This window comes from Semicossyphus pulcher, unplaced genomic scaffold (genome assembly GCF_022749685.1).
Source record: "Semicossyphus pulcher isolate SPU_LCO1_2020_fin unplaced genomic scaffold, fSemPul1.0.p SCAF_17, whole genome shotgun sequence".
In the NCBI taxonomy this organism is placed as follows: Eukaryota; Metazoa; Chordata; class Actinopteri; order Labriformes; family Labridae; genus Semicossyphus; species Semicossyphus pulcher.
Window position 1 is genome coordinate 958,600 of NW_027211681.1, and position 17,293 is coordinate 975,892.

The 17,293-nt window shown below is 40.5% G+C and overlaps 1 protein-coding gene across 2 annotated transcripts in view; it reads right to left on the minus strand.

The window, feature by feature from the left end:
• Positions 1–4,907, minus strand: part of grk4 (G protein-coupled receptor kinase 4) — a 43,234-nt gene extending 38,327 nt beyond the window's left edge. For both annotated transcript variants that reach the window (XM_069665193.1, XM_069665194.1), the window contains exon 1: positions 4,545–4,907. In XM_069665193.1, coding sequence (XP_069521294.1) covers positions 4,545–4,596 — 52 coding nt within the window. In that variant the 5' untranslated portion in view covers positions 4,597–4,907. The remainder of the gene's footprint in view (positions 1–4,544) is intronic.
• Between the last annotated feature and the right edge of the window lie 12,386 nt (positions 4,908–17,293).

Sequence of the window (17,293 nt, forward strand, 5' to 3'; positions counted from 1 at the left end):
AGCTGTCCCCTAAAAACTACAACACCCAGAGCTTGCCAATGTAATAACGATTGAGTAAACAGTGAGTGCTTATTTGGTTATAGCTTAAGACATTATCTTCCAGTGAATAATATAATACAGACATTGTGTTTATAGCTCCAATGTCAGGTCAAAAAAAATTTCATTTTTATATAATTGTCTTGTCCAAGAAGGAAAAACTGCAACAATTTATCTAAATAATTCTTGTATTGTTCAGATGCTGTTTTCTAACATTGCAAAGCAGTCAGGGACGAATATTGTAGAAGAAACGTACAATTCTGCACTGTTTAAATGTTACTTGATTTAATCTTTTTTTTTTATTATTAATCAAAAGGACCCTCCAATTTGGTTATTATATAGCTCTATATATCTTATATACCCGAGGCAGGATATTTTACAGCTTAAAAGTAAACATAATTTCTCTCAGCAGACTTCACACCGCCATCTGTTCCGCTATAATAGGTTGCTCTGTCAACTCAGGTGCTGCAAAGTATTGTAAACAGTGAAGTCTGCGGGACTTATGATACGATGTTTCTAAATTATCTCAAGTGCTTTTAACTGCATTTTGTGCTACAAGCTTTCTGTGAATATCAGCAATTACATGCAGCCATTCAGTCTGTAATTAAATAATATAAACCACAAAGGCAAATATTGAATATGGTGCTCCTTATCCAAAAAGGGTTTGGACTGACATTACAAGTAATGGTGATATAGTGCAGATGTTTTAGTATGTGAGATAATGTGGAATCATTCTGCTATGTCCATTATAGCCTAATTCTTTCCAAAATGTTTTAATATATTCTAAAAGGGGGGTGTCGCTATAACTTCCTCTGACTGTAGGAGACTGTCATCTCATGCAACTGTTCTCCTTTGCAGTCTGAGCTGCCCAAAGGCAGAGAAAGCATCTAAATGATGTGATCGTAAACGCCTTTCCACATCTTGTATAAAATGTATGTGAAAAATTTCACAGAGGCAGTGGTGAGGAGCGGGAGCAGTGTCATTTCTACAACACCAAACCACTTCCCTTGACGTGTCATTTCACCCGTGGCTGACTGGACACACCCTGTCATAACATTTCTCACTCTGGCCACCCAGTTTCACATCAACAGGTGTGTAAAAATGGATTAAAAAGTCAGAAGTTATGAACATCTTGTGAACAGAATGTTTCCAGATCCAAACAAACATGAAGAATTTCCCTTTTTAATCAGGAGTCAACAGGATGGAGAATTCTCCATCTCAGCAAACAAATATATGTTTTTTTATGCATCGTGCATACTTATTAGTAAGATGGGAAATTGTCGCTTCCCATCTCTTCAACAAGAGATTCAGTGTGCTGCTGAAGAACATATCTTGGGCAATCTCATTCAATCTTGCTCACTTTGTGGCTGCAGCTCATGCAGCCAGTGGACTGCCTCAAATGTTGATGCCATTTGGCATGAAAGTGAAGGAAAACCAGGGATATATACTAAGAGTTGGCCCGTAGGTCTACTAAGTCCTTAAAGTTGGTGGCCAATGTAAATTACACAATTGTATTCTGTTATGAGTTGGGCATTTTAACACAATTGTAACTCTTGATTTTCCTCGCTGACGGTTGCTTTCCTTTTTAGACAGTTTGCCTTCATCTGAGCGTCAAATTTGTTTTTTTCTTTGGATTTTCACTTATTTTTGAAATTGTATCTGCAGCCATCGATCTTTTTTGTTTTTTCAGCCGTAGTAGATTACCGTTAACTTGAAACATTTACAGAAATCGGAAATGCATCAGCATAGCTCCGCCTACCCTCTCCAGCAGACCAACCACTGCGGGGCGATGGAAAACCCGTCACTAACTGGCTGCAGCTTGTGATTTTTTCCACGAATGTCGCCACAGACACCCAGTCCTTAATTCTACTATATATTGCAAATGTAAAGGCTTTCGTCAGTGGGCCATAGGCTCAATCGCCATTGTCTTAACTCATTTGGCGATAGTGACTTAACAGACATTTATTTACATGAGAATCTTCGAGATTTTTTACTTTAAGTTCTTTATAAACATGTGGTTCATATAATCTCACAGTCTCTGAGTTAACAGTCTATGCTATAGAAACCCCTCCTTACAAGGCGCGGAACACTGTGAAAAGTTGGCTATTAAATGTACATTTCTTCAAATATTGAACAATATCTCAAAAGATGCTGTCAGGCCAAAGTGAGGGTTAGGGTCCGATGTAGCAATAGTGGGAGCTTATCAATACTGCAGAAATAATATTGTATTTGTCACTTCTTAAAAAACAAAAGGAACCAAAATAGCAACAGAACATGAGGAGCAGTTTCAGTTGCTTAACGATTGTGCTGGCTTCTTGCGCAATCTCTTTCACTGCCAGAACCATTAGTTCCATTAGTTCTTGCTGCCGCTGGTGAGAAGAAGTCAGGATATTTGTTGAAGTGTAAGAGAACGTTTGTGTCAGCTTGAACAATGGGAATAAAGGTTGTTGGCAAGTGGGGACCACCCGTATGTTACATTTGATGAACACAGAGTAACGTTTTGTTACCATGGGCCATCTTTCACTTGTTCATTTCGAAAGCTGATAACTCCTGAATGAAGAGATCACTGAACTCTGACCCACAGGAGCTGTTTTCTATACGGTGAGACTTTTGGTTTTGCCCAACAGATTGTGGCACTGGACATGTTGACGAGTGTCATTGTGACACACTAAAACACTTTTGGAAGCTGCAAACACCCACCTCTGGGAAGCTTATTAAATCAAATGTGTCTCTTGTGCACCTAAAATTATATATTGAGAGCCATTAGCCATTTTAATCTGAGTGTCCATCTAAAACAGTTTAGCAGGGAGAAATACAAAAAAACAACACTGACTGTATACCTATAACGTTTGACAGAGGGGTGAGCAGAGGGTTGTCCATGCTAGAACAAGTATCAAAAATCATTAAGAATGCAAGTACGTCCTGTTTTCTTTAGTCATAAATCTGTTCATTCCATTTTTAATTTTTTGTCTAACTGTATAAAAATCAAGTTTACATCAAGTGTTAATAATCCAATAACTGGTTGGTAATTAACTTGATAAATGACTTAGGCTAAATCACAACATTTGTTTAATTAAATGACCAACTGATGATTGAGCAAATGTTTCAGCACAAATCATACCATTAAAGCAAACTATATAATAGTGAACCTGGGCTACATATTGAGCCATAGCCTACCAGGCTCATTCATCTGCATTAATACACTCACACGACTCACTGAAGGCGTTTTGGGGGCCGCTCAAGATAAAAAAACACTGACAAGTGCTGAGCCTGTAGATTCTGATCAGTGTACAATTAACTCATAGAGGAACACTTATGACAATGCCAAGCAAGCACCATTTTACAGCAGGTGAAGAAAAGCCTGATGTCTGGTAATGAGCAGATGATGCTAAGATCTGGATTCACTGCTGCTTTGATTGATCTACTTCACATCTGTGTTAGCGTTTAGGATTGAACTGAAACGCAGTCCGAATATAATGCAAACCACAATCAGGGAAGGCCCTCGCATACGCACACTGAACTGCGACCCCGAGCCATGTACGGCGCTATCAGAGACTTTAGTGTCGAAAAAAATGTATCCAGGTTGGAAGAGGGACAAGAAATGGAAATCTCTGAGCAGTAATAACACCTATTCTACCCTCCTCTGGCAGCTAACACTGTGCTGCACACCCACCTCGCGCCCACTTATTGGCTTCAGAGTAGCCTCTCTGCTCTATCATCTCCAGGAAAACAGATGGATACTCGCCTCTTTTCCACCTCCAGGTGAACTGCTGCGGGATCACCGGCCCACTGAGCAGCGTGCTCACCCTTGGCTATTTTGCCTGGCCTGACGGGGTAACTACATGGTGGGCCTTTTTCCAATCTATCACTGCATCCACTATTTCGCTATTTCATCAACCCAGTAGCTCAAAATCAACAGCCAAACGGCAATGCAGAGGAATATCCCTGCATCACATAATACCACCCGTTCACTTTACATTCCTAATTGGCATTTCAACACACCGAAACCTACAGTGACAGGTAAGAAGAGGCTGTACTGAGACACAGAGCAACACTGCGCAGCTAGGCCTATATTTTGGTCCACACTCGAAACCATGTTATGTGGATACCATTAAATATCCGTTATATCATCGTAAACTGTAAATGTCTACAAACCACTGGTGCTGGTGTGAAAAAAAAATTGCTCGTCAAACGACATGCAACGCTGCCGTCCAAGCGCGATGCTGCAAACACTCTGCGTTGTTCATCTGAAGCCTGCTGGGCCTATGTTAACCTGCCCGGTAAATATGTGTTTTGCTATTGTATAAACCGATTGAAACTGATTTCAATGTAATATGTTTGGCGTTTGCCCGGAGACAAAGCGGTGCGCAGGGATGAGAAACAGTGAAAGCATAAATCCCAAGGAGGACAGCCGTAAGCTCAGGCTCGTCCATGGCCATGTCGTTGAGGGGGGGTAAGGAGGGGGGGATACATTTAAATTTTTCTTTTTGCCATTCAGTTGTGCTTACCTTCTCTTGCCTTCAGGAGAACCGTGTTGGCCACGATATTTTCAATCTCCATTGTCAGAATGTGAATCCCAAGCAGTCGCGATACATTTCACTCAGCGGAAAAAGACGGTTTTTCTGATCGAACGTGCCGACGACGGTGAAGCTGTTGCACGCGCAAAGGGTGAACGCGGCACTGGCGCATAGTAGGTGTCTAGTAGTGGTCGTCGTTCCTCTCCATTGCAAGGCGTTTTATCAAACCCTTCCTACGGAGCTCTATGATTACGACGGGGCTTGTTAGCATTCACAGCCTGCCTCTCCTCGCTCTCTGCCTGCCTTTCCTTCCTGCTTCGGCTCCCTCCTCCTCCTTCTCTTCCTCCTCCTCCTCGCCCCTCCTCTGCACAACTACCCAAGGAGAGTAGGAGGGATCAATTTACAACCAGTGCAACCACACACACACTTTCACACACAAGTGGCATTCATACATACACATGCTATTTCCTAGGCATAGTCTGGTTCATGGAAGGTTATGCCATTTATCGTGCTGCAGTTTTGGATTGAGACATGCTTGTGTGTGTCTCTACAAGTTTCCCTAGGGAATGATATTTCCCATAACCACACGAGTCAAGGCCTGCTGGAAATATCTAGAAGGATGTTTCCTTTGAATAATCTAAAGATTCTAAAATAGCTTTTATCCAAACATGAATGATGATACTATTTAGTTAACCTTCCCTCCTCGTGATTTCCTGCTATACAGCTGTTTCATGTGGTGCTGGGTAATGTATTGTAAGAAACAAGAAAGCTATTGGTCACAGACTCCTGATACAGACCTTTTATTGTGTGGACAATGGTGAGAGTGTTTTAAAATCATTACACTGTGCCAGTCATCCAGCCTGGAGAAAAGAGGTAACACACTGGTTTTCTCCTCCTTACAGCCACACTGTAACCCAGCATCCGGGTCTTTCTAATCTCAGTTTTGGATCAACTTAACCTCCAAATGCTTTAAGAATAGTAGTGTGCCAGCAAAAGGAGAGAAGAGAAACTGCATTGAATTGTAGAGACTAATAACTGTGGTAACTGGGCTCAACAATGAATAGCAAATTGATGTTTTATTCTGTGACTAGGGTAAAAAAAATAATAAATAAATAAAAGCATTAAAGGCAGCCTGTGAGGAGGTCAAAGTTCAAATGTCACCAACCTTCTTTCAAGATGTGTTCTATTTTTCTGTTTTATTTTAGGACATATTTTTCTAAAATAAAATTAATTGTCAAAATGACAAGGAGGTTTTGTGGACTGGATTGTGTGTTTGCATGTAATCGAAAATGAAATCAAAAACAGGTGGTGTATTTTGTTCGCACAGCAGTATATTTAAACCATTATTATTTCCCAGAAAGACAGGGAGGCTCTCTAAGGATTGAATGGAAGGAAGCATCATGTCATACTAGCGTCAATACTAACACACAATCCTCAATCTCTTCTTCCTTTCTAAGTAAGACCTACTCTCCGCATCAAATGCAGAATGTTTGGAGGCAAATTAAGCAGGTAGGCCTAGGTATGTCATCATTTAAGTCATACACCACTGTCCATGTAAATATAAATACATGGTTTCTTTTGTTGGTATTATTTTTGTATTATCTGCAACAACATTTGAAAAAAATAGAAACAAATAAAAACACTACAGGACAGTTATTGCACAGCTGGTACATACAGTATAATTTAAAGTCAGTGCTGCCATCTAGCGGTGATAATTTATGTATGCAAAAAGACGTTATATAAAGCAGTCATACAAAAAGCCTTCTTGTTAGATTTTTTTTTTTTTTAGTTTTATTTCATTCTCATGTATGACACCTGGTTTCTAGGTAACAGTAGATGAGTTTATACATGCAGTTCTGACAAAGAACGCGGGGTGGAGCATTAAGTAAGAGAGGGGCCTGTATGAAGCCCATAAACTGCAGGTAATGAGAATCAGGTGTGTTGAGAGGGAAACCGTGCCACCAAGTGAGTGCATCATCGTAGCTGCATGCTTTGCTCTTGATATACTGAATTGAAATGATGTCATGATTAGATATGGACTATTTGCTGGTGAACATAATAACGAACAAAAGTGCTGAATGTGTAATAATTTTTTAGCCCAAAACAGGTGTGTATTTTACTGGTTCTGCTGCTAACATAGCATTATCAACAGCCTCCAGTTGCCAACATTTCTTAAATAAACAATCAAAAGGACTGAACTCATACTTTTGAAAGGAGTAAGGTTAAAGGAAACTCTAATAATGTTACCTATATGCCAAAGAATATCAACAAACACATGTCCACCTCTTCACTAGATGCCCTCACTCCCCCACTTTCCCCATCTACAAATCTGTTCCCAGTTCTAATCTGCCCTGAGGTTACCTGACCTTTCCTGCTCGCCTGTTCACCTGCCTCATTCTTATTGAACCATTTACTTTATTCCATGTGCTTGTTGCTTTGCTGCTGCCTGGCTTTGTGTTTTGTTTTTAGGACTATTTCATATTTCAACCTGGATGTTTTTACCTACCTGCCTGTTTTCTGGAACCAGTTTGTCTGTCTGCCTACCTGCCAATACCTGATTATAAGTAGACTTAATGCAGAATAAATCATTCTATTGCACCAGGCTGCCTGTTACTTCTGCATTTGGGTATTTCCCTTTTGCACTCCCAACTTTATCAGACACATATAGGAATACTACACAAAATCAGCTCTCTCCAACTTACTGCAAAGGCAAAATGAAACAACAATATTGCTAATACAACAACAAACTTTTAAGTTACCACCATCTGGAGAAATGTGGTTTTTGTATAGCAGTACACAACATTTATCAGAGCCTTTGAAACTTGTAGCAACAGTGGGGACTTTTTGCATTTCCTGGATAAGTATAGGCCTAGAGCAGGTCAGCCAAGAGAGCTGGTGCACAGCTGTCAGCATATGGCTTCAGAAAAGGGCTGTGCTCGAACCATGGACCTGCCACAGGAACACTGTGGGAATAAAACAAGATAAAGGTGGTCTCTGTATGAAAAAAGTCCTCAAATGGCCATTTGTTAATAGGAGACTGCAACATGTCCTCTATCCAATGCAGCCTTTTTCTGTGCAGGACAGGTCTGGCCATGCCATGGAGGATGTACAATACATGGGAAACTAAATATGAGATTAAATCCATGAGCACAGGTCATTGATAATGTCATGTTCATTGAGCATGAATTCAAAATAGTGCCCAACCTGATCTTCTGGGATTTTACACTGTACACTGAATACTGTACAGTGTACACTTCACTTGCAAGGTGTGTAGCAGAAACCTTCCCAGCTTCATTACGTCAATCGAAGAGATAGAGCAGCCAAAGCAACCAGTGGTGAGTAGCACTTTTTAAACGTGGTTATACAGTGGCTGAAAACTGATTTCCTCATTTGCCAATATCTTCCTTATTTTTCCTGAAATTTTTTCTTAAAGAAGTTGGGTCTGAGACAGATTCATGTTCAATTAACAGATTAAATTATGGTTTAACTTTAGATTATGTTGCACCAAACTAAGAGAGATTACATTCAAACCTCAGTTTAGTTTGCACTCTAAATCAGATTAAATTTAATTCTGTTGCACCAAACTTTTAAACTCCAATTTAAAATGTGATCCAAACTTATACTTTAACTTTTAAAATGGCATCTTTTTTGAGGTGGATTGAGGAAAATAAAGTTCCTCGAAGGAAATTGAGGGACAGACTCGATGCTGCTGAATTTCAATCAAGATACTGGTTCACAAAGGAAACTGTAAATTGGACCAACTGTCAAACATGGTAGTTAAAGAAATAGAGCAGTACCACAAATATGCCAACACTTGGTGGCTCTGCGATTTTATGCCACTGGATGTTTCCAATGTAGCATAGTTGTTACAATGTTATGGAAGCCGAAAGTTAACGGTTTCCCCCCTTTTATAGCCTACTTACTAGGCCTCAAGAGCATGCAGCTGTATTTATTTTGTATTCATTTATTTATCAACCTTTTTATTTATTCATCTATTTATTTTAATTTGGGTAAGCAAGCATCTCCATATGGATTAAACTCGGATTTGGGTTTACGCCCTTGGATTTACTACAAAGCTCTGCTTAATTTTAAATCTGGAATTTACTCATTTTAAATCTAGTTTTGCTCAACTCTGATTATAACTAATTGATCCTTGTTGGTGCAACTAGCCTTTGTGTTTCTAGAATTGTAATCTCTATTTATCTCTTTTGTAGGCGCGTGACCGGATTTCGGCGTTGGAACGTTCTGGTTAACGTTTGTAGTACGTTTGTAGTCCGAGTATATTGACCAATCACGTATCAGCAGGCTTCGGTTGCATGCAGGAAAACAGTCCGTGTGGACAGCAAAATGGGCGGAACGCATTGATCGGCATTTCATGGCAGACATTTTTTGTAGAGGTAGCCGAAATGTTGTCGAGAATTCAAACATCTCCTCAAAGTATTGAAGATTGTAGTGAAACGGTGGACCCAGATATTAGTACGGGAGCTGGCGTGTCTTCAGGGGCTGCATCGAAGTCTCGTAAAAAGCTTGTAAATTTTGGTCCCGTTAGTGACACAGCGGCAAATATCAATGTTGGAAGTAAACGCTGTGCACCAACTCATTCGCAGGACAGCAAAAGACGGAATCTCACTGAAAAGGTGAGTTTCAGTTCAAACTAATTTCGTGCTTGTAATTGCTAGACGCTTATAGACAATTTCATTTAGTCTAAACGCAATTTATAGCCTATAGGCTTTGTGTTAGCGTAATTAATATATTACATCTATCTAACAATGGTAGTGGTCAAAGTTTTCTTCATTGATTGTAGCGCTTGTGTTTTATCTTCAGGGCACAGAGGGTAGAGTATTGGTGCAATTGACGCAGCCAATCCAGCCCCGTCCACCTGTATATGAAGCTCGCTCACCAGAAGATGCTTCTGTCATGCTGCTAAAGGCTCCTGTAGTATGGTCCCCTTGTGTAGTTAAGGTTAGTCACAATCTTTCATGTCCATTTCATGTGTCTACAACACTTGCAACCTATCCCCAAATACAGGATAAACAAACCACAGTATGTGGAGTAAGTAGCGGACAGGCTGTCTCTCGTTTTCACTATTCTTATGTTGATTGTCCTAACCCTGCATTATCAGCGTTGATACTTTGTGAGAGCAAATCTCTTCTCCAAAATATTATCTCCACAGGCTGCCGTGAGCCGATTATCAGGGATACAACCCACACAGCCAACCCAGTTAAATCCACCTGGATCTGAGGCTATCCCACCTGCAAATGATTCTGTCATGTTGCTAAAGGCTACTGTAGAATGGTCACCTTCTACAGTCCAGGTTTGGCTCAGATTTTAATGTCAACCTTTTTGGTCAGAACTGAAAGTGCTATCACTTTGCCTTGAAAAATGTCTTTACTGTTTGATCTCCACAGGCTGCAGTGAGTAGATTATCAGAAGTGCAACCTACACAGCCAACCCAGCGAAATCCACCTGTATTAGAGGCTTTCCCACCAGAAGATGGTTCTGTCGTACTGCCAAAGTCCACTGTAGCATGGTCACCTTGTACAGTCAAGGTTTGGCTTGCATTAAATATCAACCCGTTGGTCAGTGCTGTAAATACTCACCTGGCCTTGACTCACTTTTTCTGTGTGATCTCCACAGGCTGCCGTGAGTAGATTAACAGGGGTGCAACATACCCAGGCAACACAACCAAGTCAACCTGCACCTGAGGTCAAAGATGCAGGTCAAATAAAGGTTAATATGTAAACAACTGTTATCAAAATTGTTTGATATTTACTGTGTTATTGTAATGAAAAGTGATTTTTTGTTTTGTTTTTTAAGGTTGTACAAATTGGCTGTCATAGGAGCAGAGTTCTTCAGGGCCCATGGAAAAGAGTTGGTGCTATCTTCTTGCGGGGAAGATTTACACGTCTCCCCAAAGTAATGATGGGTGTGCCTGGCTTAAAGGATGCTATGGTTTCTGAAGTGCTCAAACTGATGAACAGGGAGTTTAAGACTTTGACCAGTCTGACATTTAACTCAACACTTCGACTGAACAACCCTGTGGCTTTGAAAGACTTTAGCTGGGTGAATGTGATGGATGAGTGGAAGACAACTGCCCCCATTTTTCTCAAGTTCCTGCAACATGCAAGCAAAGTCTTCGAAAAACCAACTGCAAACCAGACACCAACACCACAAGCTAAGTCACTAACAATGGGCATGGGTGGTGCATTATTATTAAGATCACGTTCAGCCTGCATGTGTGCACCAATGTACATCAACTCAATGATCCTCCTAAAGGGAGGTGCAAAAAAAAGATGCATTGAGAAACTCAACAGATTTGGCATCTGTATGTCAAACCGCAGGGCCCTGCATAGACTTAGGGGCATTGGCAAAACAAGGGACAGAAAATTAGTCCAGTGGAAGAAAAGGGTCCGGCAAAGAGGTACTGTAAAGCATGAACCCTCTAAAGAAAATGGAGATATGACGCAAGAAGGAGTAAACAGTGATGTCCCTCATGTGTAATATGTAATAAAAAGCAAATGTTAAGTCACTCTTATGCAGGAGTACCTGAAACTACATGTAGCTGTAGGTCATCACTATGTTTCCAACAATTACATTTTTGCCAACTGATGCGAGATGATGATGTTGGATGTTATGGCTTCAAATTAATTCAATAAAATGGCTTAGAAGAGATGCTTTTACTTGCATTATTATTATATTTAAATTGTGTGCAAATGTGAAAGGGAAGCAAAGATGTGTAAATGGATGCTTTTATTTTTCTCTCATTAAATATCCTCACTTTATAGGTTCGACATAAGCCTAACTGCCTACAAACAATGTAAATCTTCAACATCAGTTATGACCACAAAAACAGACATAGTCCCTCCAGGATTCCTCATAAAAGAAGAAAGAAATCAAAAGATGTGATTCTGGCCTTGAAGTACATCACTGACCGACTTGATTGGTCCAAGATGGCGCCGCGGATGGCTGCCTCAGTGTGTTGGTGCGCCTTGTTTTGTCTTGTTTTGTTTGTTAAGCAATATGGCCCTCCACTTCATCCTCCAGCATCTGGTCTCAGCAGGAAGCTATGCCAGGATCCAGTTTGTTGATTTCAGCTCTGCCTTCAACACGATCATCCCGGCCCTGCTTTAGGACAAGCTCTCCCAGGTGCAGGTGGATCACAGACTTCCTGTCCGACAGGAGGCAACACGTGAAGCTGGAAAAACACGTCTCTGACTCCAGAACCATCAGCACCGGCTCCCCTCAAGGCTGCGTTCTTTCTCCTCTGCTCTTCTCCCTGTATACCAACAGCTGCACCTCCAGTCATCAGTCTGTCAAGCTCCTGAAGTTTGCAGACAACACCATCCTCATTGGACTCATCTATGGTGGGGACGAGTCTGCCTACAGGTGGGAGATTGACCATCTGGTGACCTGGTGTGGTGATAACAACCTGGAGCTTAATGCTCTGAAGACAGTGGAGATGGTTGTGGATTTTAGAAAGACAGCAGCCACTCCCACCCCCATCACCATCAGCGACTCCACTGTTTCCACTGTGGAGTCTTTCCGCTTTCTGGGGACCATCATCAGCCAGGACCTCAAGTGGGAGCTGAACATCAGCTCCTTAATCAAAAAGGGACAGCAGAGGATGTACTTCCTGCGGCAGCTGAAGAAGTTCAACCTGCCAAAGACTATGATGGTGCACTTCTACACCGCCATCGTTGAGTCCATCCTCACCTGCTCCATCACCGTCTGGTACGCTGCTGCTACTGCCAAGGACAAGGTCAGGCTGCAGCGTATCATCCGCTCCACAGAGAGGGTGATTGGCTGCAATCTGCCATCTCTCCTGGACCTGTACACCTCCAAGACCTCGAGGCGTGCAGGTAAGATTGTGGCCGACCCCGGTCACAGACTCTTTGAGACCCTCCCCTCTGGCAAGAGGCTGCGCTCCATCAGGACCAAAACTTCCCGACACAAGAACAGTTTCTTCCCCCTGCTGCCAGCCTCGTCAACAAGGCCCTGATCCCCCTCCACTCCCCCACGTGACATGGACTCTCATCCAGCCCCTCAGTTACTTAACACTTAACGAGTGTTAAGTCTGTAATTAAGACTATGCATTACATTAACGCACACTGGACTTATATTGTCTATACGCTGCACTATTTTTAAAATACTGTAACCTCTTTGCACTGTTCAATATCCTGCACACCTGTACAGTTTTTAATCACACCTGTTGTACATATTTTGTACTATTTGTATTATACGTATTGCTTTTTATATTTTTATTCTTATTCCTATTTTTTATCTTATTCTATTTCATTCTTTTACTTAATTTTATTCTAGCTCTGTGTTAATTGTTCTGCACCAAAATCACCAAAACAAATTCCTTGTATGTGTAAACCTACTTGGCAATAAACACAGATTCTCATTCTGATTCTGATGTGTTCACATTATCCAGTTGATGAAAATGGCAAAACTACTTTGAAGCCAGCTGTTCAGGACATTCAAACAGGACCCACTGACAAAACAAAATATGGATGCTGCATTGAAAAGCTAAATGAGGACACAAGCTTCACACAACTTCAGGGCTTGATTGTAAGTCAAATGCAGACTAAGGCACTCTACACGAACTGTGCAATTTGGAAAACAGACAAACAATGTACCCCAGACACCCAGTGGAGTACACTACAGGCCCTGTGATGTTTTCACACATAATGTAACTGATGCCTACATCATAACTGCAGCTCTTCATTATTTCAGCATGGACTCACGGTTAGATAAACACCTGTATTGTATCATAGACAACTACATCATGTACAACAATACAGTTACATATTGCAAGTGATGTATCAGGCATGTAATCTCAAACTCCCAAACCGTTAATCAGGTTTCCTGACTGCAGTCCCCATCCCTTCAGATGTCAAACACAAAGAAAACATCAGGAGAAAAAAATACAAAATATCCACATTGTGCACAACCAAGGACAAAGAGCAAGAAAAACAGACAAAAACAGAGGTGTCTTGGATCACATCTACAATGATCATAGTGTTTACCTGAAAGTATCATGACTATGAATGTAACTTGGATTAGTGGAAATTTAAGAGGCTACACTACATACAGTCTGGAGGTGCTCAAAATGTAACATTGCTCAAGAGATGTAAAAATGCATAGAACAGCAGAAGGAGTTGATGGAAGGGTTTGATGAAAACGGCATCATTCGGTCAGAGTCAGGGAGACACAGCTGTAAATTGGCTGAACGATATGACGCTGGTTGGTTCATGACCAACAAATGTTACTCCCAAGGAAGGGAGATTCTACAAATACTAGCACTGGTTTGGGAAATTATATAATGCCTTGAGTTGCAAAAAGGCCTCATCATCTTCCTCACAGTCAGGTTTACTGCTTTAAAGAAACTTCTGATAAGACATCAAAAACAACATGGGCTTCTTCAAGACTCCCTACTTGTACATTACATCACTTTTAGGACAATAGAGAAACCCATCAGCTGCTCTCTCTCTCTCTCTCTCTCCCTCTCTCTCTCTCTCTCTGTCATATTGATGCAGCTCATTAACTATGTATCTTCTGGTCCCATTAACATTACTAACCATATATCTTTCCGGGAGTTCTTGTGCTCCCTTGTCTTGTAGGTTCCTGGGGATTGTTGCTACAGACCACCTGCTGCTGTGGACCTGCTCGACTGCAACAACTACTAAAATCAGTCTTCCCCATAGTATCATTGTTGTTGCTGCTAATGCTAATAGTAGACCTGTTGACTTCAACTGTTACAATTACGATTACTACAGCCTTTATCATTACTCTGCTTCTCGCGCTAATTTATTTTTTGCTAATTTTCACACTAGTGTACCACTATTATTGGCATTGTAACCATAAGTATGTATTATCTGTTGTTGTTGATGTAACAAGGACATATGTTGTTGTTGCTCTCTTTGCCTGTCTCTATCCTGAATCTCCTTCTATCCCATTTTCGGCCCATCCAGTCGAGGCAGATGGCTGTTCAACATGAGTCTGGTTCTGCTCAAGGTTTCTGCCTGTTAAAAGGAAGTTTTTCCTGCCAATGTGCCGAATATTGCTAAGTGCTACTCATGGTGATTCATGTTGGGCCTCTCTTTAAATAACATAACAAACAGTCGTTCTAGACCTGCTCTTTTTGTAAAGTGTCTCGAGATAACTCAAGTTATGATTTGGCACTATACAAATAAAATTTGATTTGATTTGATTTGAATTTGTTCATGCCTGTTGGTGTCAGCTACCCTGAGCCTACTGCCCCAGCTCACAACAGCAAACAGGATAGCACTAGCCACCACAGACTGATAGAACATCTTCAGCATCGCCCTGCAGATGTTAAAGGACCTCAGCCTCCTCAGGAAGTAAAGGCAGCTCAGGCCCTTCTTGTAGACGGCTTCAGTGTTTTTTTCCGTGTGTTTCTTCTTTTTTATTTTTTATAAGCTCTTTTGCACTACAAAGGATTGCACTTAATTTCGTTGTACCTGTTACAATGAAAATAAGTGCTGGGCCTGAGACCATGTTACAATGACAATAAAGATATTCTGATTCTGATTCTGTTCTTGGCCCAGTCCAGTTTATTATCTAAGTACACTCCCAAGTACTTATAGTCTTCCACAATGTCCACACTGACCCCCTGGACGGAAACAGGGGTCACCGGTGCCTTTGCCCTCCTCAGATCCACAATCAGGATAAATAAAGGATGGATAACACTTCAGACATAAAAACTCATTTATATGCGGAAATCTATCTATACAGTTTATAAAAAATCAGTGGCCGGTCTGTTATGACAGATGAGCAAAGGCAGGAGTTCCATTGGAATCTTTTATTCTGGAATAGTTTAACTGACTTATGGGGCAAAAAAAGAAAAAGGGTAACAAGGGATATTCTTCTGGACATCATAATTAATCTCTGATCCCACTCATCTCTGATCCCACTCACCCTGCACACTATGTCTTCCAGCTACTGCCCTCTGGGAGGCGCTACAGGACAATTGCCTCCAAAACAACCCGCTTCAAAAACAGTTTCATTCCCATTGCAATAAACATTCTGAACTCTGAACGCTGAGGATTAAGCATGGCCCTTATGCGTGAAATGTGTTTGTCTGTATGTATATCTATGTTATATGTTTAATGTTTAATGTTGGAACCTGTACCAAGGAGCTGTACTGAAAACAAATTCCACCAGCCTGGCTTTGTGGTCATTAAAGAATCAATCAATCAATCAATAATTCTGAATTTCAATGATTTATAATCCACAAATAATTCATCCTCATAAACAATCACTGGATCTAGGAATTAAGAAATATCTATCACTATAGAAACTCTATCAGTACAGCAGATCCTTAAATATATTCTAAATCCAAAGACATTTTAGTTTTCTCTCTGCTGTAATGCAAGCTACATTAAGAACACTAGGTGGTGCTGCAGAGAGAAAGGTGTCTTACTAGGCCAGAAGTCTAGTCAGAGACCAAACCACTTACAGTCTCAGAAGTTGTTGGTGGATTCTTAACAAACTGGCCACAGTAAACACTTATTTATCCTTCATCTGCATTATATTCTTATCAACCTATACCACTGACTGTACATGGACTGTTATTAACCTATTGTTCTTATGTGTGAAAATTAAGTGTAGTGATTATAATTCTTACAATAAAAATATCACTGCTGCAACATTGATGTAATAAAACATAAAAAAAGGTTTGTGGCATTTCATAACAGGAAGAAAACAGGGGAATGTAGCATTTTGTTTCATCAGAAAATATTTTAAATGTGGACCACGTGCAAGCAGCAGATTCCCACACAAATACTCATCTTTTGTACTTGTGTAAAAATCTCATAATCTGATCCCAGAGTTAAAGGAGCTGGAAAAACAGTCACTGATAATAACCCTTGGAGGGAAAATCCATCCTGAATGGCAACATATAATAAAATTATATCTCTACCACCTTGATCTATATTCAAGGTTAAAGCTCAGAGAGAGTCTATCTGAATGCTGGAAAACAGACCCAAGATACTTAGATATGTTTTAATTTTCTAGAGTTTGCCCTCATCAAATTCACGAGGGATGTCCATTACAATGAATGACGATTCTGATGAATTCAAAGAGAAGAATTGATACAGCGTAAATACCATTTGAACTTTCAAGACATTTTTATGGTCTACATAAGGCCCAGCACTATCTATGTCCTAATTGATTCATGTTTAGCCCTCAGTGTCATTTCCCAAAGCTTTTTGCTGCCTCACTGAACCAGAGGTTCCTAAAACTGTTAATGCCAATGATCCAATCGAAAAAGACCACATAGCATCTCATGAACCATTCCATTTCATGAACCAGGAGACACATTTCCATTTTATGATTCACTTATAGTGACTTTATCCTCCACTACTTTAATCTGTAAGCTACACTTACTTGCTACTTTTTGAATCAGCAGAATTTTTCTGTGTAAACCGTATGGTCAGTTATAAAATGGATTAAGATAAGTATAGTTTTTGTACAGGTACATTTATTTTTTATTTTATTTTCATTATTTCAGTAAAATGTCACACTCAACAAATCACACTCAGCAAAAAAAGGTCCTTTCACTTTTCATACTGTAGTTGTGTGAAAGAGTATTTCTACTTTTCCGTAAGTCAGAATAGTGAATAGCGTACTTGAACCAACGGTGCGTACAGCGTCTGTGTTGATGTGTGCTGTTTCCTGACTCTGCGTGAGTTTTCACGTGACCACTCAGAGAAAGC